This window comes from Nicotiana tabacum, chromosome 3 (genome assembly GCF_000715075.1).
Source record: "Nicotiana tabacum cultivar K326 chromosome 3, ASM71507v2, whole genome shotgun sequence".
Taxonomy (NCBI): domain Eukaryota; kingdom Viridiplantae; phylum Streptophyta; class Magnoliopsida; order Solanales; family Solanaceae; genus Nicotiana; species Nicotiana tabacum.
In genome coordinates, this window is record NC_134082.1 from 197230826 (window position 1) to 197252857 (window position 22032).

At 36.3% G+C, this 22032-nt stretch overlaps 4 protein-coding genes across 5 annotated transcripts; 3 read left to right on the plus strand and 1 right to left on the minus strand.

Annotated features, from left to right (window-relative positions):
- Positions 1–1690: 1690 nt before the first annotated feature.
- LOC107761802 (uncharacterized) lies at positions 1691–8351 on the plus strand. Of its 2 annotated transcripts, none has more exons than XM_016580083.2 (7): positions 1691–2130; positions 3393–3459; positions 3967–4013; positions 6959–7046; positions 7162–7295; positions 7388–7486; positions 8029–8351. In XM_016580083.2, exons 1-7 carry the CDS (start codon positions 1813–1815, stop codon positions 8107–8109), a joined length of 834 nt encoding a protein of 277 aa, XP_016435569.1. In that variant the 5' UTR covers positions 1691–1812; the 3' UTR covers positions 8110–8351. The 2 variants fall into 2 exon arrangements, with proteins under 2 accessions (XP_016435569.1, XP_075106478.1); XM_075250377.1 differs by having other exon boundaries at positions 1727–2130; positions 3354–3459.
- Positions 8352–8716: 365 nt separating this feature from the next.
- On the plus strand, positions 8717–11663 carry LOC107761801 (pentatricopeptide repeat-containing protein At4g04370-like). The gene has a single exon (XM_016580082.2). The coding sequence runs from the start codon at positions 8867–8869 to the stop codon at positions 11138–11140; it is 2274 nt and encodes a 757-aa protein (XP_016435568.2). The 5' UTR covers positions 8717–8866; the 3' UTR covers positions 11141–11663.
- A 1436-nt stretch (positions 11664–13099) lies between these two features.
- On the plus strand, positions 13100–14441 carry LOC107761809 (uncharacterized). The gene is made up of 3 exons (XM_016580092.2): positions 13100–13475; positions 13863–13886; positions 13971–14441. The coding sequence occupies exons 1-3, from the start codon at positions 13265–13267 to the stop codon at positions 14276–14278; spliced, it is 543 nt and encodes a 180-aa protein (XP_016435578.1). The 5' UTR covers positions 13100–13264; the 3' UTR covers positions 14279–14441.
- A 434-nt stretch (positions 14442–14875) lies between these two features.
- Positions 14876–20845, minus strand: LOC107761803 (glycosyltransferase BC10). The gene is made up of 11 exons (XM_016580084.2): positions 20716–20845; positions 20305–20631; positions 20050–20166; positions 19442–19542; positions 18557–18628; positions 18309–18390; positions 17027–17107; positions 16622–16663; positions 16064–16123; positions 15711–15857; positions 14876–15346 (listed from the first exon to the last, which is right to left on the minus strand). Exons 2-11 carry the CDS (start codon positions 20590–20592, stop codon positions 15167–15169), a joined length of 1170 nt encoding a protein of 389 aa, XP_016435570.1. The 5' UTR covers positions 20593–20631; positions 20716–20845; the 3' UTR covers positions 14876–15166.
- Between the last annotated feature and the right edge of the window lie 1187 nt (positions 20846–22032).

The following is a 22032-nucleotide window of genomic DNA, read 5'->3' on the forward strand; positions in this document are numbered from 1 at the left end:
AAAAAAACTGGAATTAGTTACGAACTTCGTCGTTAATCTGTTGTTAAATCACTGATAGCTATAATCTATCGCTAAATAAGATTAGCGATAAATTTTTCTGTTTAACTATAAAATTTGGCTGTCGCTATTTTTTCTGGACAAGGATGCTTAAATAGACTTGTGCAAGTATATTGATAAGCTATTAACAGTGAGCCTTTTCTTAATAGGTCGCTACATATAGTAATTATTCCTGTCCAAATGTCAAACCTTCAAATAAACTGGTTGATGCATGGTAGTTTAAAACTTTAAATAAGGTTCACGAATGAGCTCCATGCTGATACGACAATTGGGAAAGTGATGTTGCTTGGTTGAAGCAACGGTAATGATATCGTAACATTGAGCCCGGTGCAATATGTTCCAATTCGGCCGCATCTGTTAAATATGAGTTGTATTCTCTTAATATGATTCTATCTTCATTATTGATTAAGCTTTTAAAGTTGAGTCGCATACAAAATCTACTTTCTCGACATGATAACGAGTAAGTGTAATATTTGGAAATCTCGTTCTTGGTGTTGAGTTATATGGTTGTCCCGCATGAGTTGTATAAATGCTTTCTAAGAACTTATAAAGGTTTGAAGTCGTACCCTACCATTTATATCTCTAATAAAATTGAGTTTGATACTCAAATTCTCTTTGACATAATTAAGACATTCAATCCATATGAAATGGAAAAACATAAGGAGAAAGAGTTGGTTTCTTTCTTTTTTATTTATTTATATATTTATGTTTATTGCCTTTTCCTGTATAATTTCTATTGTGGTCGTGATTAGTATAATACAATAGTATTTTACAATATGCCTAATTGAAACCACCACTAATAGGAATTCTAAGACAATGATCGTGATATTTAGAATTGTAGGGATATTAGATGAATATATGAAATGAGTAGTCAAATTCCCTTATCCAGAATTTGCACCTTATTTCGTCCAACAAAAAATCGAGTTTTTCTTCTCCAATTTATCAGTTGCATGTGCACTAATAGTATGCAGACTTTTAGAGTAACACGTTCATCTTTGCCTTCGGGCCCTTGTGCTGAAATACTTGTCAATTTGCTCGGCTATATTTGGATGATACCAAAATTTATCTTTATTTTTCAACTGATTTGATTGTGACATACTAACAATTTACTTGAACTATTTAAATCCCTTGATAATCTGGTTGTTGTTATTCATAGTTCTCTAAAGTAAACTTTTAAATGTCTAAACTCTTTTCGAAAAAATTCATATTTAATGCAAGGTAAAAAATAAATAAAGAAATTCATGGATCAAAATTGACACTCGTAAGACAAGAACAACATTATTCTTCCTTTTGTTTTTTTCATTTTAAAGCTTAAACATACCAAATCGAATGGATGAAGGTGTTAAAGTTGCCCATATACAATTTGAATTGAGATTTTTTGTCATATTAAACTTTTGGTATACTAGAATTTTTTTTATATTTTCCCGTAGAACGGGGCTCCAATTTAATTTGGGAATTTAAATTATAATTAAAATTGGAGGAATAAATTTAAACTTTTTTTAAAAAAAAAATAGAGATGTGGAGTCCATCTATGTCAATTCATCAGTGACGAGCATATTGGACACGAATCATGATTAACATCAAGATTGAATGGACTTAAAAATATAATACGAGTAGTAAAATTGAGCAATTTCAAATAGTGCAAGTACAAATTTGACATTTTTTCCATTAAAAAATATGTAAAAGGACATATATGGTTTAAATGTATATTTCGGAGAATTGCGTATTAAAAGCCACTAATAAATTTCGAACAAGATGAACAAAAAATCTGTGGAAGAGGAAACGAGGAAAATCGAGGAAGAAGATTTATCAAGTGCAGTGCAGGCGACGGGCCCGTTAGATTCAGGAATGGCTGCTGCTTCCGCCACCGACGGCGTCGCTGCGACGGCACTACGGTCGGTACTTCATCGGATTCAACACGCCGCCGAACGTTCTGGCCGTAGATCGGACCAAGTACGGCTGGTGGCTGTAAGCAAGACGAAGCCGGTATCTCTTGTCAAACAAGTCTATGACGCCGGTCACCGTTCCTTCGGTGAAAATTATGTCCAAGAGCTCGTTGATAAGGCTCCTCAGGTAAAGGTTCTATGCTCGTGTGTGATTGCCTCTACATAATTTAAGCATGTGTTTATATGATTGATTGGTTTCCTTGATTTAATTGTTCTAGTTTGACTATAGGAATCACCCTATTAAGGTTTATTTCAGTCCAATACTAATAATTTACGAAAATTAGGGGTTAAATCTAATCCTACTCGGTTAACTAGTTTTATCTCAATTAACTGGTATCTCTTATGGGAATAATTCGCTTCCATTGTGTTCCTTTTAGCTAAGTATGGATAAATTTTAAGACATTTTAGATCTTTTGGAACAACTGCCCTTCATATGGTTTTAGGTCTTTTTAGTCTAGGAAAGTGTTTAAAACTAAAATTTGAATCTTTGTCTGTTTGTTGGTTGGGATACTCTGTGTGTATAGGATCATGAAGCTTTTGACCAGTAGCTTTGATTTTCTTTCTGAATGTCGCCAAGAGGAGATATGTTTGCTTTGATATTTTTGTAATTGCTCGATCTTGCTCATGCATATTGTCCGCTTTGTCCAGTGGACCTTACTGATTTGTCCCTTGAGTAAGTGACCTGCTGCTCCAGTGTGGGTTCGCCTAAGGTGTCATATACACTCCTTCAAAAGCTTGCTAGCTCATAAATCCGCCAACTATCCCAACAAAAAGATATTACTCCATTAAAGCGGTACTTGAATCTAACGAAGAAATGACTTTTAGAATACTGCCTGTATTGCCAAAGCTAGAGAGAAAAGTGGCTATTTGGTTCTTTCTCAGGATGGTCTGCAACACAAAGAGTGGCCTTTATTTATAGAAGTGCATGCCCACATTAAATGTCGCGATGCATCGTGAAGATGATGCATCACAGGACTTTGGGGTCATGATGTGTCACAAAACTTTGGGGGCCTGATGCCGTCGTGAAGAGGAGCATGACACGCCGCAACTGTGATGTGTCGTGAAGTGGTCACTATTCGTCGTGAAGAAGAGCATGACGTGTCGCAACCATCTTGTTTTTTCCCCTTTATTTGCTTTATTCATGGTATTTTTTTTCCTGCAAAACATTGTTAGAATTGTACAGGGAATTGATATATTATATAAATTCCTTATTTAAATAGTGTATTAAGTATATAATGTGAACATCTTTTATTCATCCGAGAGAGAGTATTTTTTTCATAAGTTGGTTGTATTTGTAATGTGGGCCATTGTAATTTTCTGTGGGGAACAATGTGATGTATTGTGTTTCAGATGAGGTGTTTATACTGCTTTCGTTTGGCAAAATTGCAGCTTCCAGATGATATAGAGTGGCATTTCATAGGGAATTTGCAGAGCAATAAAGTCAAGCCACTATTAAGTATGTTCTCTTTTCTTCCTTCACTATTCCTTCTCCTATCCTTTTCCTTACGGACCCGTAAGGTGAAATGTACATTTCTATGAAAATATGTTGAGGATGAAGGAGGAAATCATACAAAATTGTGATTACTGGACAAGTTTTGTAAGAGAAATAAGGGTAAGATATCCTTTCTTTTGGCATGCTGTTGGAGGGCAGGGTTGCTTCAAGAGTTGTAAACTTTATCTCGGTGAATAGTAACATGCTTGCTTCATCAAATTTTGGTTACGTTAAGTACTGCAAATATTTCAAAACATTAGAGGTCGTGAAACATTTTGCCTACACTTGCTTCAGTTAGACAAGTGAACATTTTGCCTTCACTTATGTCAGTCAGACAAGTGGACAATAAGTTTCTATCTCCTTTCTGATTTAGCATGCGTGACATAATAACGATAATGAAGAGTTTGAGCCATTCTTTTGTGCAACTGGTATAGAGCTTATAATCAATCTCCTCATCTTTGTTTTTTTCAGCCGGAGTACCAAATCTTGCTATGGTGGAGACTGTAGATGATGAAAAGGTAATTAACTTTTCACACATACTCCACTACTAGTTTATCTCCTCTAAATAGTCTACAGGGTAACTAATACTCCCAGCTCGAAAAATTATGTTATGCAGTTTGATTGAACATAAGAGCTAGAAGCTATCTTACTCATATTATACCAGTGCTAGTAAGAAGGAAATAAAACCAGTTTTAGCAAGATGAAAATTGGGATTTTAAGTGAATTTAAATTACGGGAACTTGTGGAGTTGTTATTAAATATGTATGGAGTCCAAAGTTTTCTGTCCATGCCTGAAAAGCTATCTAAAGTTGTTCACATCTAGTATGAGCTAGCAGAGGAAAAAATATAATTAACCAGTGTTATTAAAAGCCATCGCTTTGCTTTTTAAAGCGATGAAGCAATGCCAAAGCAAGGTGTTATCAATTCACAGTGAAGCTATGCGCTTTAGAGAAGTGTTCACTTCAAAGAGTGGTACGAAAAGTGAATTTAAGGAGAATTGATTGCTTCTTTGAATCTCAACTTTGTGGAGTTGGTTTAATATCTACATTATTGTATATTAGACGTAAAAATTAGCTATTTTAATTGTTAATTTTATTGTACTAATTTCTTAGATATTTGATATTTTTAATGTCTTGTCAATTGCACGTTCATTTCTCGCTTTTCGCTGCAAGCCCTACGAACCTTGTCATTTTTTGCGCATTTTGCCTTTGAAAATACTAAGTGGGCGTTTGGGCATAAGAATTGTGAAATTCCGAAAGAAAGTGAAATTTGTTTTCAAGTTGAAAATGGCATTTCAAAATTAGAGTTGTGTTTGGACATGAATACAATTTGGAGCTATTTTTGAATTTTTGTGAGTGCTTTGAAGTGAAAATTTTGAAAAATAACTTTTTGGAGTTTTTTCAAATTCTGAAAAATTTCCGAAATTTAACTTCAAGGGAAATTGGAACTTTCGTGGCCAAACATTAATTCCGAAAAAAAGTGAAAAAAATTTCGATGATAAGAAGCCCAGCCTATGTTCCCGTCTATTCTTTCTTTCCGCATCGGTGAAGGACTAGGTTCATTCTTTCTTCGTTTTATCTCCTACATTTTTCATCTCGATAAACATTTTATCCGCACTCCTTGATGGACAAGGAGATGCCCTACAAATATGTGTAATCTGCATGTGAACAATGCTTGTTGCCAAAGGTGGGAGGAGTTTTGGGTCCAGGGTTCACCAAATTATCTTGATGTAATATAACCAACTTTACGAAGAATGCGTTTTAACCTCAATGCCTATTGAATATCAGATTGTAATGGTTGCAAAGCTCTGAAGGCTGGCATACTTCCTTCTGGACTGTCCCAATTAATATTGGAGAATTTTTAATCCTTTGATTCGTCTCTTCATAATTGCTTTCTTAAACATGCCACTGATGGACTCCTTTGATGTTCTTGAATTAGGATACTAGGACTTGTTATATGAAAATTTTGATTTTGTAAGATGTGAAAGTCTTCCAATTCATGAATTAATGAGTAATTCTGAAGGATGTAATGTCGATTGATGACTTGAGAATGTAGTATCCTCCCTTTAAACCTTTGCGTATGTTAACCAATTAGATGCTACTAGGGATGTCAATGGATCTTTAAAAATCGACTAAACTTAACCGTATCGAACCGATTATTAGGCTTTTTTAAATAAAATCGCAGGTTTTTATATAATCTATAACAGTACCGATAATTAGGGTAGATTTTTAATTTCACAAAAATAAACTGGAAAAATACCAAACCATACCGAATAATTTTATATAAGAAAAAATAATTTATACATTAAGTTTAAAAATAACAAAATATTGATTTTTTGCTCGGGCCTTGTGATTATGAAAACATTTACAAGCCAATGAGTAACTAAAACCCAAAGTCTCAACTTCCAAACCTATTATGCTACTCCTACTAAAAATAAATTAGTTCTAGCTAGCATCTTGAGCAGCAAGTCGCAAGGTATTCCAACGATTTTGAGTATCAAGCCATAAGGTATTGAATATCTTTCCTCTTGTATGATTTGGATTTTTCTTACTGGATACTTAATCTTCTAATAGACTCTATTATTGAGTCCCATCTTGACTAATATATTCCCACTCGTGTGATCTATATTTCTTTTATCTTTGCTTAATCTCTTATAATGTAGTAGAATAGTGGGATGAATTTCTGTTCTGGCTATCTTTCATAATCTCTTGATTCATGTCTTTTAAATAATAAAATATCCAGAGAATTTTGTCGAAGTCCTAAGCAAGTGCGTAATATCGCGTTCTAACTTCTATTAGCGACTCTTACTTGACATTTTAAAAAGAATACCGAAAATTAACAGAATCGTATCGATACCGAAGAAAAACCGATATGATTGGCATGGTTTCGAAACGTCTAATTTTGGTTATACAAGTAACCGAAAAATTGGTATGGTACAAATTTTATAAAATAACCGGTCGAGCCGAATCATTGACACCCCTGCTCGAGATTTGTGCTAGTTACAAAAGTAGCTCCATATTAAAAAAATCAGATTATGTTAGACCAAAGGCATGATAGAACAATTTTTTTAAAATTAATTTTACCTTATTCAGAAAAAAGAAGGTAGAACAACTTTTGTAGAATACCCTTCTTGTGGCCATAAAATGATCTTCTTTCCCTTTTGGTCCTTCTGTAGAAATTTCACCTCATAAAATGAAAAACTATTCTCCTTCCAACAATTCAAACTAGTATAAACTTATATTCTTTTATAACACAATGTCAGCGATAACAATTACGCCTCAAACCCAAACTAGTTGGATTAACTATATGATCTTCCATATTCATTTCACTCCATTTGGACCAGTTTCAACTCCAGTAGCAATATAACTGTGCCTATGAACACATTGGCGGACATTCAATATTGTGAGCTAGGACAAACTTCCTTTGGCTGACATAGTTTATATTTTTTTTCTGCATTCTATAGATTGCAAATCAGCTCAACCGTGTGGCTGGGAACATTGGAAGAAAGCCGTTGAAAGTTTTTATCCAAGTTAATACGAGTGGGGAAGAAAGTGGGTAACTGGAGTATGTCTCTGGTTTATTAAAGTCATTTGGTTCCTCCAATTTTGTGAAGGTTCTGCTCATATTCAAGAAGGAAAAAGTAACTGTGATTTGGTTCTGTTGCAGCTAAATCTGGTGTCGAACCAGATGGGTGCTTGGAACTCGTCAAACATGTTACTTCAAACTGCCCTAATCTTGAATTTTGTGGGCTGATGACTATTGGGATGCCAGATTATACGTCAACGCCTGAGAACTTTAAGGTTGGCGTTTTATAGTTGTTTCTTCTTGTCCTGGTTGCTATTATTATATCCTCAACTCTAATATCCTGATATTCATCGTGCTTTGGTTTCAGACTTTAGCAAGATGTAGAAGTGAGGTTTGCAAGGCTCTTGAAATATCTGAAGATCAATGTGAGCTGTCAATGGGCATGTCGGGCGACTTTGAACTAGCTGTGAGTCACCTGACTTGTCACTAAGCATATCAAAACAATAAGTAGGCTTAGAAAGAACTTGAATACCACAATTCTCCTCTTTCTAGGGATCAATGTGGTAGTCTGATTGGACCATGAATACAATATTCTCTTTATAAAGTAAACCAAGTATGATTAATTAGACATCTGACTCAGTTTTCGTTAATGGTCTCTGTTATTAGAAGGCTTTTGAGTCTGATTTGTAAATCCCAATATCTGGGCCATCAACTCGCCCATCTCCCGGGCACACCCATGCGATTAAGGCTCTTTTGCAGACTAGCATAGTAGTTTCACCCCTTCACCGTTTGCTGCAACTCAAGTTTAGTCTGAATTTTTCTTTTGATATTTCTCTATTCTTTATTGGTTTCCTCTGCTATTTTTTTGGGGGCTAATAGTAGTTAGATTGTTGTTAACGTTATTAATTAGCCGGCATTGGTGTTGAATTATACATATGCTCCATTCTGACCTCATGTTAAGATATGTTTGAGCACACCATACTGATAATGCTTAGTTTATTGCTACAGGTCGAGATGGGCAGTACAAATGTTCGAGTTGGATCTACAATATTTGGAGCAAGAGAGTATCCAAAGAAGCAAACAAACTAGGTTGATGAATCCATTTTAGTGAAAGAAACCGAGGCAAACTTGTACCTTAAACTGTTGCTGCTTTATGGCGAAATCTGGAGCGTTTACACTACGTCATCTGAGCAGCTTGTATTCTGCACCATGCAACGATGAACCTCATTGGCTATGTGGCCCATAGCATTTTTGTAATATTTATTATGGCCGCTGGCATTGTCTTGTGCTGTGATCTAGATGTTCTTAATAATGTGATGGAACTTGATATATTCTAGTCCAAAAGTACTGATTGATGATATCTTTGTAGAATACATTCTCATGGCCTTGCCCTTGGATCTTCTTGTTGGAAAAAAACAGCTAAACTACGTATGGCAGCTAACAGTCATAACTTGTGCAGACAAATGCTAGACTATATCGTTTGGTCTTACGACATCAATTTTCATGCTAGCAGACATCATTTACTTGCATAATACTAAACGTTGATGTAAAGGTAAAGATGCTTTCTTGCAATTATAATGAGTGTTAGTACAGCCGTTATACAATTTCTTGCATTATCAGCTGTAGGAATATCAGTACTATGTACGAGAATACTAATTGGAACCATTTTGATATATGTGTCAAACTTTGGTGGCAATGATTTTTATCGTAATTGAAAATTGAAAAACCTTCCAAAAGAGTTGGGAAGTAGCAACATTTGTTGGAAGGTGAATGAACAGGATTTTAGCTGCGCAGAGCTGTCCGTGACATTGAGCGTACTCATCCAGGAAAAAAGTGACCATGAATAATGCACAAGCTGAAACTCAACATCCTCTTCCGCGCTTTAACACAGGCGCCATGTCGGCGCTCCTCCGCCGCTGCCGCCACCACCACCACCACCACCAAGTCCTTCAATGCCACCCTCCACCGCCTTTCCTCGGAAGGTGCCCACCATCATGCTTTACTCACATACAACTCCATGCTCAAATCCTCTGTTCCTCCAGACCCTTTCACTTTTCCCACTCTCCTCAAAGCCTGCATTTCCCTCAACCTCTTCCCTCACGGCCTTTTGCTACACCAACACGTAGTCGTTAATGGATTCTCGTCTGATCCTTATATTGGGTCTTCTTTGATCAGTTTTTACTCCTCTTTTGGGCTTCCAGAGCGTGCACACAAAGCGTTTGATATAATGCCTGACAGGAACATTGTCCCTTGGACGGCTGTTATAGGGTGTTATGTACGGAGTGGTGATTTTGAGCATGCTTTTGTTATGTACAATTCTATGGTACATGATGGAGTAAAGCCCACTTCTGTTACCATGTTGACTATGCTTTCTGGGATATCAGAGAGCATTCATGTGGAGTGTTTGCATGCTTCTGTAGTAAAGTATGGATTTATGGGTAACACTGTTTTGTTGAATTCTATGTTGAATGTGTATGGCAAATGTGGAAGAATTGAGTATGCTAGGAAGTTATTTGAGTGGATGGATGAAAAAGATATTGTTTCCTGGAATTCTTTGGCTTCAGGGTATTCTTTAGTGGGGGATACAGAAGAATTATTGAGGCTAACGTATAGAATGAGATTGGAAAATACATGGCCTGATTATCAAACATATGGGTCCTTGGTTTCTGCAATTGCAAAAGAGGGTTGTGCCGAATTGGGAAAAGTGGTGCATGGACAGATAGTTGCTGCTGGATTTGAACTAGATGTGCATCTTGAGACATCACTTATGTTTATGTATTTAAAGTGTAGGAACATGGATTACACGTTTAAGATTTTTGAGCGAGCAAAGGAGAAAGATGTAGTTTTGTGGACGACTATTATCTCAGGACTTGTTCAGAATGAACGTGCAGATAGAGCACTTCAAGTGTTTCAAGGCATGTTGTGTAGTAGAATTGAACCGTCTACAACTACTATAGCAAGTGCCCTTGCAGCTTGTGCTCAATTAGGTTCATTGAAAGTAGGAACTTCTATACATGGCTACATGTTGAGGCAAAGAATTGCCATAGAGACTCCTGCCCAAAATTCACTTGTCACCATGTATTCAAAGTGTGGCTATTTGAAGCAAGCGCTTGCTGTTTTCGATATGATAAAAGGCAGAGATGTGGTTTCCTGGAATGCAATTGTTGCAGGGAATGCTCAGAATGGGCATTTAGCAATGGCCTTGCATCTGTTTAATGAAATGAGGATAGCCCATCAAAGACCTGACTCAATTACAGTGGTTTCTCTTCTTCAAATTTGTGCCTCTGTAGGAGCATATCAGCAAGGGAAGTGGATTCATAATCTTGTTGTAAGGGGCTATTTTGAACCTTGCGTCAAGATAGGCACGGGTTTGGTTGATATGTACTGCAAGTGTGGTGACTTGGACAGTGCGAGGAAGTGTTTTGACAGGATCGTAGAACATGATCTCATTTCATGGAGCACAATTATTGCCGGATATGGCAATCATGGCAAAGCGGAAACTGCCCTGGAGTTGTATTCGGAGCTTGTGCAAAGTGGTCTTACACCAAATAGTGTTATTTTCTTATCTGTTCTCTCTGCCTGTAGTCATAATGGACTTGTCGACCAGGGTATGAGCTTGTTTGATTCCATGGAAAGGGATTTTAAGATTGCACCTGAACTCGAACACTGTGCTTGCATAGTTGATCTACTTTGTCGAGCTGGTAGGGTAAAAGATGCATACAACTTCTATAAGACAAAATTTCCGGAACCAATGGCTGACGCACTTGGTATAGTTCTTGATGCTTGCAAAACGAAAGCCCTTGTAGAACTTAGGGATATTGTTTGCAAAGAAATTTCAATGTTAGATCATGGTGATGCTGGAAGGTATGTGCAATTGGCTCATAGTTACGCTTCAATGGCCCAGTGGGAGGGCGTTGGTAAGGCATGGGTCCAAATGAGGGATCTTGGGCTCAAAAAACTTCCTGGTTGGAGTTTTATCGACTTACATGGAATAATAACAACCTTTTTCATGGGCCAAACCTCTCATCCTCAGCAGGAGGAGATAATGTCGGTTCTCAAGAATCTGAGTGAGGAGATTAGTGAAAGGGTAATCAAGTCAAACATAGAGAATATCCCATAGGCGCTTATGTACGACATCTTCTCCGTGCTATTTTTCCCATTGGGATCACTGATGTCAAAGGCTTGGTGAAACCCAGGAGGAGATTTTGAGGAGATATCTGAGAGTAAATGTCAATTTGCTCAGGATACTATTGTACTATAAATGTCAGTTTGCTCAGAATACTATTGTATTATTAGGAATTGAACAAGGAATATCAGTTTAATTTGAGTGCGAGCCAGAATTCCAGAAAGTGTTTACAACTGCCAACTGCAAATCAATCATTCAGTTGTTCACAGTCAACTATAGACCGCAATATGTGTCCATGAAGTTGAGAACTGATCAAACATGTGACAGTGGACAGGTCTTGGGCAATCATTACCTCATGAACGAGTTTTTGAAGTTAAATTAGGCACAATTTTTTTTCTTTACAACAGGAAAGTTCTTATTTACTCTGTACGAAGGACCACTTGGGAAACTTCAAAGCACCAACTGGCATATCACCTTGAATTTATTCAATATTATGAATTGCAAGGTCTGCATAAATTTGAGGAACTTCCCTGATTATTTTCCATAGAAAATTTCATTCGATGACATCAATATTATCTATTTTTAGTCGTGCAGATACTACAAGAATGAATAATTTCGCAAATAATTCTGATTTCATGACAGCTAATATTAGTTTGTTATATGATATATTTCATGACAGCTAATATCCCTCCGTTCCAATTTATGTGAACATGTTTGATTGGACACGTAGTTTAAGGAAAAATGAAGACTTTTAGAATTTGTAGTCCTAAACAAGTCAAAAAGGGGGCCAAAATATTTGTGTGGTTATTAAAGTTTCTCATTAAGGGTAGAATTGTAAGTTTAAGCTAAATTATTACCAAAGTTAGAAAGCGGTCATTCTTTTTGGAACTGACCAAAAAGAAAATAGATTCATATAAACTGAAACTGGGAGTATCTATATGTACGGCAATGGATGCAAAAACGTACTTGCAAGGTCTAATGAACTGAATTAGTGAATTTGATAATGTTTCCTTTTTTGCTTTTACTCCTTTGATTCTTGGTACTGAGGTTATGTTCAAGATCTAATATCACGTTGTAATATTGTAGATAAACCATAGTTGCTTGCTTCCATGAGAGACGCGCGGGACCTATATAATATTTCTGTTGGGCTACAAAGTACAAAGACACTCTTAACATAGTGTGATATTGTCTTCTATTAGAGATGCGCGGGACCTATATAATATTTCTGTTGGGCTACAAAAACACTTTTAACATAGTGTGATATTGTCCGCTTTGGGCCATGCCCGCACGGTTTTCCCCAAAAGGTCTCACACCATTAAGGGATCTTTACACCTTATATGTAGATTTTCAATCATTTCGGCTATCAGTGTGGACTTTGTTCGCACACCCAACAATTTCGAAAAAAGATATTTCATTTGCAGACAAACATAAAATCATGTTATATACACACACAAAATCACTTTTACCCTGCAAACAAATTGATCCACGTCTAGAAACGAGAGTAACGGTCAACATAGGCATATATTCCTTTGCATTTATACGAGACCATTTTTGGGGTGGGGGTTTGGGTGTATATATTACAAAATCTTTTTGTTTTCACGTTTTTCTTCCTTTTTACTTCATTTCCTCACTTTTCTTAACCTTTGATGCAAATGTTTAATCCGATTAGATTCATAATTTTGTCAATCAAAAGCTATTAAACTATGGGATGTTTCGCTCCTACAACATAACACAGGCAATTTTTATTTTAAAAAATCAGGTTAATATAAAAAGGTTTGTACGTAGAACGTATTATATTGTTTACATAATTGTAAGTGTTTTTTTGTACGCCTAATTATACGATGGTAATGTCATCTAAAATCTAGAAAAAACAACACTTTTCATTTTCCTAATTCTAACATTTACCACGTATAGAGTTGTCCAGTTTTAACATCTCCCAAAATCCATGCACCAAGTCTCGCATAGATAACAAAAAACAACCAAGTCCTAAAGATTAGATATCAAAAAAGAAAACTTCAAGAGTAGCTCAGTCACAGTTACATTATAGATCCTTAAAAAGCTCTTTAACATAGACATAACAGTTCAAGAAAGAGAAGAAAAGAGATAATTAAGAGGGAAATGAATCCACAACATAAACATGGAAGAAGCAGGTGGAATGGGAAGATGGTGATGTTTGTGGTGTTAATTATGGGATTGTGCATTACTGGTTATGTAGCAGGTCCACCACTCTATTGGCATCTCTCTGAAACTATTTCTTCCTCTGCCCATTATTCTTGCCCCTCTTGTCCTTGTGATTGTGCTACTTGGCCCCTTCTCTCTTTTCAACAAGGTAACTACCCAATTTCCTCTCATCTTGTAAACATCCTCTAATAAATCACATGCATGTTTATAATAAATTTTCGAACTCACCGAATTTAAATTTTTGATCTTAGGATATTTGAGAACAAAAAGTGGAATGATTAGGCTAGTAAAGTCGTAATTTCATTGTGATAGTATGTATGTATGTTAATTTATGGTAAAGTACCGCATGCAATGTAAATCCACTGACTTCAAAAATTTGATTCACATATGAGACAAAACATTTGTCTTGGAATTGACCTATTATTCATAAGCTACGGAATCATTAAGTAAATATAAATAGCTCGCAGTTACTCCCTTGGTGTTGAGATGCTTCAATAGTATGTTTGATAAGGATCACTCTTTATTTCTTTCTCAGGTGTGAATGTGACTTCTTTTACAGGTCAGTTTTCTCAACCTTTGCTACTTATTATTATAAACACCTTTTCCTGAATGATAGCTTTTCTTTTTCTCCATTGTTTCATAGATTGCATGGAACATGATCTGGGGGTGAGCGAGGATGAGGAAAGAAACTTCACGGCGTCGTTGACAGAGGAATTAAAGCAAATGGAGAATGAAACAACGGAAAATCAGAGAAGAGCAGACATGGCACTGCTGGAGGCAAAAAAGATGGTGTCTCAATATCAAAAGGAGGCAGATAAATGCACTTCAGGGATGGGAACTTGTGAAGAGGCTAGAGAAAAGGCTGAAATTGCTTTAGAAGCACAGAGACAAATTACTGCTATGTGGGAACTCAGAGCACGCCATCAAGGATGGAAACAAGACCTTGTTTAAGTCTTATTAGTGTCTAGATATAAAGCAAGTGTAGTGGCATTTCACCACTTTCTTATTGATAATATTCATCCAAATGTATTGGTCTTAATTTCCCTAACAATAGAAGTCACTTTGTTAAAGCCAGTCATTGTTATATGAGTAGTAATTATGGAGAAGCAAGAAACTGAAACATCTCCTTCTGTTCATGGTTTATCGGTTTGGATTCACTTCAGGAAATATATCTTTCTCTATACGTTCATTCATTCTGTAGCAAAAACGGGTTGAAACTGTACACAAAGTCTTTTACGATTAAGATAAAACATTCATTTTATCAACCTGTACTGACAGAGAGCAGACAGCAGTAGGTACCAAGTAAATAGTAGAAGTTTGGACAAACTAATCCGATGCCCATCATTAAAAAAAATCAATAGTTATCGCGCCTGAATTTTAAATGATCGACAGCCCTAAGTGATGAGATCATGTCCCTTTTAGCTTAGAGCACACTACAATCTAACCAATGAGAGCAGTTCTCTCGGTTGAAATTGACAAAGAATGGACAAACTTCTTATAAGCATCTTTGGGAAGAAACTGGAGGTATTTTCTATCTCAAGACAATCATACAAAAATGAACCCTTGCTTTTCCCATTCGAAATATAATGCAGTATGAGCCGAATGAAAAAGAAAGAAAAGAATTCCTAGCATATTAGGCAGATACCAAGTAATGTGTTTTTATCTACAGTACTAAGTCTTACATGAACCATAATACAATCAGCTTCCACCTGTATATTTCCTAGATCAGTAAGCTAGAGGTGTTGTAACACACGTAGGTTGTAATTCTATCAAGGGCAACTAATCCCCTCACCGAGTATACTGCGAAGGTCAAAAACTACCAAAAAAAGGCTCATGAAATCACGGTGTTGAGTTCATTATGGAGGAGGCATCAAACTGAGAAACTACTCCTTCACTCAAGAGGCGCATTGCAGCCCCTCGTGAGAATTTCCTCGCAAACAAAAAACAGGGGATCAGAGTAGAATTAACCCGACACCACTCTGTTCTGTATTCAGTTTCATAGTAAACATTGCTGATATCCTGTAAAAATTGGAAGGAAGAAAGCAATCAGTTTAGTAGGCAAGATATCTTGATGCAATAATAACTAGAGTTAAAGAAACAAAAACAATTAGTGAAGTTGAAGAAATGACTAACAAAAAATTTTAAGAAAGAAAACAACTAAGGAAGTCAGGGAAGGGAAAAAAAAGAAAAGCAAAGTCGAAGCAAGAGAACCAACTGAGAAGGTCAAAGAAGAACCAAAAGGCAAAGCTGATAAAAGAAAACCAACGTGAAAGTCAACAAGGAAAACCAAAAAGGAAAGTTGAAGAAAGAGAAGTTGAAACTAATCCAAAATGCCAAATGCCCAAGCAAGAGAAAACAGAATATTATACACATCCTATACTACCTTTATTCTCTTGATCTGTACAGGCCCAGCATCCGAATAGCTAAATGTAATAGGATGCCAACCCTTCTTCTCCATATTTGTCACAGATTCATTCCACTCTGTATAGGTTATCGTTCTACGTTCAAGTTCTCCTTCAAAACCATGCATCTGTAAAACAATTAAAAACTAGAACCTTTAATCTCACAAGCAATTCACGAAGAGAACTCCTTGGAATATCAATTGAACATGACTACTTTGTGTGTGTTATCTAAAAGAATGGAGTTCCAGGAAAAAAAGATGCGTCGCAGAATCCTGCGAACACGCAAGAAGAATAAAGATGGAGAGTAGCCTAGATGGACAAGTCTATTACTTACCGCCAATAATGTCTGCACATAGTGTTCATCTGGAATGCAGTTGTGCTGCTTTTGAAGTTTCTGCAAGGTTCATTGCAAGGTTAGAAGAAACAAATGTAATTTAAAAAATGAATGCTTGAGGAAACAAAAGAATGAGCTAGCATGAATTTAAAAAATATAATGAGTAGAGGCAAAGTCATAATCCTGTATGTCCGCACAAGATGTTTTCAGTGTGGACTTTTTTTTTTAACTTGCCGCAATATATATATATATACATATAAAATATAGTAATGACAAAAGCAACACAGCCTAATGGCATCCGCAACTTCACACGTCATGAGGGCCATGAAGTGGTCAAGGATGTGGCTAAGCTGAGGTGACCGAGGAAGCATTAGCATGGAGCCATGCTGGTGTGTGGTAGTGTTGGCACAAGAGGATGGCGCTGCAAAGGAGCACGCGCAAGACAAGGCAACCACGGAAGTGGACAAAAGAGCACTAGAAATGTGTACAGTGGATCTCCTTGCCTCAAATATTAATAATGCCAAATGCATCTACTTTGCAGAAGGCACACTAACTTACCATATTCTTTTTCCCCTTACTGGCTTCCAGCGGTGGACGTCTCTGCAAGATTAAGATCCTGAAGCTATTAGTTATCAGATAAATGAAGCATATTGGATATCGACATATAGTGTATCAACGTAAATCCACATTAACAGTTCCACTTAGAGAATGTAACTGGCAGTAATAATCAACTAAGGAAGGCATTAATCGCAAAGCATGTTGAATCATCGTGGGACATTAGTACAAATGGGCTTTTAGGCTGTTGAGGCTAAGCAGTGCTTTTTATAACCCTGAAGCACCAATGCTTTATTAAGCATGCATATCTTAAACCTTATAGCACTAATCACTATGATTGCAAATTTTGCAGCATCTATACCAAATATATACTTGAAGTTTAAAGAGGGAAGAGCACATGATATGAACCTTGCAGAACATCTTGAAGACTCGAAGGACAGCATCATCATCTGCAACCACTTCCGCATGCTTCCTGATTAAAGTGATCCACTGGACTAAAATGTTAAGTCAAAACTCATAGAAGCATATAATAATGAATCACACTGTCATGTCACCACTCATGCAAAGCAGACAGCATATTGTATTGATTTGAGATAATATAATCTTATGAAAACACCCGAGCTTCGACAATTTAAGAATAGATTGGTTAAAGGTATAAAAACTACTTGGAACTTTAAAAGGAGAAAGAACTGCTGAATGAAACTAAAGGTGCCTTTTTTTTAATCAGAAACTAAAGATGACTTTTAAAGAGTAACAATAACTTGGGCGCACATAAATATCAGCAATAAAAAGAATATTTCTTCTCATTGAAATTTGAGAACGACATTTACAATTAATAGGTGATGAAAACATTTTATCAGGCAAAACCAATCAATCCCTCTAACTTTTTTTTTTTGGATAAAATAATCAATGCCCCTCACATTGATAGACAGTCATGCTATAAGTTAAGAAGAAATTTTATGGGGTGTATGTTCACGTAGAGGCTAACTAATTCTTTTATCCACAGGCGCGATTTCAACAAAGACTGTCAAGCTGGTGGGTATTCCCTTCTGAGAAAGATCTTTAAACTTGTAATAGTTAAGTATATAGGTTGACATATTTCAAATTTATAGGTGCTTTTAGTTGAGCTTAAATGGAGAAGTCGGGATTTGGGACTAAGGCATAGTTGTTGTTGTTGTTGTTTGTATATGCACAAGTTTTTTCACAGACCTCTTTGATTCCTGATTCTTTTCACTTCTGTACATCCTTTTCCATTTTGTAGGAATCGGTAAGTGCTTCTCGTCTTTGCCTTCTTTTTGTTAATAAGTAATAAGGAATTTTATTAGAAAAGGATCAGCACTAAGCTAGTGCGACAAAACAAAGTTACAAGTTGTGAAATTCCATAATCATATCTAACAAGGCATCTGTGTCCTCCACAAAGGCCAAGTTGCACCAAAAAGTTAATAAAGAAAAAGATCTAGGCTGAAGGCTAAGAATGTTTCTCTTGTTACCTTCAAGAGGAGAACCAAGTTGCCACACCCAGCTTGTCTACACGCCTATACTCTATTATATTCCTAGCCACTAGCGCAGCTAAATAGGTTAATGAATTTCACAGTTAAGGTTAGCGCAACAATGATGTTCTTGTACAATAATTTGACAAGGCCCTATCAGTATGTAAATCCCCATTTAACTGAGATGGAGGGGCAATTACCTGTGACCCTTTTCGCCATTTGCTCATTGGTATATAGGGTGACATCCTTGGGTTGTAGCGGGCTTCCTTTTTATCAAGAAAACTGGAAGACAAGCAGAACCTCATCATTTACAGTTAATGCTACTAATATGAGAATGTGAAATAACTGATTGGTAATCAAACCAGTTCCTCAAATCCTGAACCCAATTAAGGGGGTGATTCACTGCAGAAGGAAAGAAAAGAACAAGAAAAATCTATATCCAATCTACCTGTCAACAAAGCTCCTTGGAGAAGCCATCAAGTAGTTGTATATGTAGCTAAAGTTGTACAGTGGAACACAGCTGCAACATCAACCATTACACAATTAAATAAAAAAGAATCTTAACAACAGGGCACACCCATAACTCAATAATTGGGTGAAATAAACAGAAGGAAAATGCAGGATAAAAAATTGAAAGACACTACATGTTGATATATGCGCTCTCATGATTCACTGACGAGAAGCCGAGAAGATAGGTTGCATAGACACTTAGTCTCAAGTGCAACTGCATACTGGACGATTTGCCCTACGTGTCTTGTTCTTATCCAACGATATCCATGTCTAAGCAACATAGTAATGATGATAAGCATCTGTGCTACGCATGTCTAGAAAAGTTATATAACTGTTTCTTGTTCAATTGGAACCCAAATTCATATAGCTCTACTGGAGTCTTGATATCTAACACAAGTATTAATATTGCCTCCAATGCAATTCAGATGACCCGGTTTTGAGCAGTGAGTTAACAAAACAGAAGGTATGAATAGGTAAATGAGTTTGAGATGACCAATATAAGAATTCCTCTTAGTTAAATATATACTCAAAAAGAATGCATGTATAGACATTGGTCGACAAAGAAACTTCAAAATAATAGGAAGGATGTTTAAAAAGACAGCAGATTTTTCCATTTAAGGGAAAGAATCAAGTAAATTGGGGTGCACGAGAAAGGGGAAGTATAAAAACGCAGTTGGAGGGCAGATGGTAACCAATATCTGAAGCAATTGCTGATCATGTCATGCATCAACAGTGCACATGCATGAACACTAAGAAGCCACCTACACAGACTTATCTGAGAGATGTCATACATCCAGTCTTTGTTAAGTAAAAAAAAAAGGACCTGTCCGACAGGAGAACGAATCTTTGATTGGCTGCATCATCAAGCGCTGCCCCAAGTAATAATTTCTCAGCTTGGATCATACTTGATTCTCCCCAGGCTACCTACAGGTCAATCTTAATATCAATCTGGTAAAGGTATGAAAGTGATAGAAAGAGCAAAGGGAAGTGAATTAATAATACTACACTGTCAGATGAGAATTATCTGATACAGGAAACATCACATCAAAGATTAAATTTAATAAGTCAAATGATACAGAATTTTTAAGAGTCATGAAAGTTGTACAAAATAGAAATAGAATATGGGAATATTGTCAAACAATTTGGTACGTTGAAAAAGAGAAAGAGTGCCATATAAATCGGAGTGGATGGATTACCAAAAACCAAAAATAGTTTCTAGGTTGGTGCAAGAATAATCTAAAAGAACTTAAGGTCTTGAATCTAAAAAACCAACAAATTAGAGGAATTAATGAACTGGCATGAAAAGCTCATGTCACTAAGAAATGAAATCACTTGGATTACAAGAAAATACTAAAAGATAACACAATGAAGATAAAAATTTCTTTTTCTATTACAAATGTAGCAACAGAGTTAGCAAGTAACACCGCGTACCTTGGTGCTATTAGTCAATTGGCGATTATAGAAGAAAGGCGATCTTGTAGTAGACTCATCAAACACAAAACCTGGCTCCGAATGTATATATATCGAGAAATTACCGGTATCTGCATTCTGCATACACCAAAGAGATTATGGAAAAATAGTTGATTCAGATTCTGAAACAACCATTACGCACAAGTAAATTAAAAAACAGATGAATTTTCACTTAAGGAGCTTAATGAATTATGAAAAATTGAAAAATCAGCTGACCTCGAAGAAACTTCCCCAAAGGAAATCGAGAGGCAAATTGCGACGGACTAGAAAAAGGAAAGCAACTTTAGGATTGCCGCTATATTCAACAGCTCGGGATCTACGAGAAATTGAAGAAGTAGTAGAAATAGAAGAAGAAAGTTCCGAATCGGAAAGAGAGTAGCTTTGGAGCTTCAAAAAAGCTAAGACGCAAAGAGTAAGAGAAACTATAACCACCAGTTTCCACCACAACCACAAGACGTTTCGCACTGACATTCCGGCGGTCGCCGCCGCCGAAATCTTCTTCATAGGTTTGAATACTCTTTCCTCCTCTTCTTCCTTCTCCTCCTGAAATTGAAACAATTCAAATTTGCATCAGAATTGTACTTTGTCTATCTGAATAAGTATATTTATGTGCGTGTACAACTGTACATTGAAGAGGTGGCGGTTGAAGGGAGAGAAGCAGTTGAGAGACGACACCAATTGCTCTTTCCTTCTTTCTTTTTTCACGACCAAATTACGAGTATCTTGCTTTGCCTTTTTGTTTTGTTCCTTTGTTGCACAGCTGTCTCACAAACAAACAACGGGGTGATACTCACGACGTCGTTCCCCCCGCAGCCTATGCAATGATCGTATTCCTCAATCCTCATTCGCTGCCTAATTAAAGTCGTAACTATTCATCAATACAACAACAATATGGTCCTTGGCCTACAATTCTCCCATCTGTCACACAATTGTGATTTCGATGATTAAAAATTGGAGAATAAAAAGTATTATTTAAAATAATAATAATATTGAGCTAATATCTCAATCAAACAAAATTCCTTAACATAATTACTTCAAAGATTCCTAATTAGACTACTTTTATGTTCACTTTCGAGAAGCATATATAGGTGGAGTTATTTCCAAGCAATCGTAATTTTTAATTTTTTTTATTTTATAATTAGACAATATCAATTTTCTAACTGAACATAAATTTTGTAAGAAGGTGCATAACAATGGTATTTTTCGATTTGTCAACACTTTATAATTGAAATGTTTCTAAATCAACAAACATCATTGTATAGAAAATGGTAAAAACAATGTACTCCATATTGTTACTACCTTATGCAAACGCACATGCATAAATACTAGAGTAGTTTTATAAAATCCTGAATCAGAAATATCAAATTGAAGATATTCCAAACAGTAAGCAGTAAGTATATAAGAGTAGGTACTTTTCCTTCATGGAATTAGGAGAAATTCTGAAATCTGTCAAGAGTTCAATGGAAGCACATGCACAAATCGTCACCACAAGTAAAATTGGATGAGTTTGGAACCGACCACTGAAGTAAGCGAGACGATTCCATTATTTAAAATGGGGAAATTAAGACATGAGAACATGGAGGCTTCTTCCCTAGTAGAGTTGTAGCTAAAGTCTTTTTGCCAGAGGTCTCGAGTTCAAGTCTTGGGTAATGGAGACGTGATGAGTTAATTTTTACCTACAAAGTGGGACTTGATTATCGAACACCAAATGGGAAACCAAAACAAAAAGCAAAAAGTTATATGAGTATCTAGAAAAAATAAATAAATGTTTCTTATATAAATGTATAGTTCATCTAGAAGGCAACAGTAGTGCATCTGCTATCGGCTGCTACATCCGCCATTGTCCTGCTATAAATGAAAATGAACCGTGGGTGAGCGGAGGGGTACAAAGCCACTTGAAAACATTTGGAAAAGTAACTAACAATCCTTGCAAAATGAAACAAT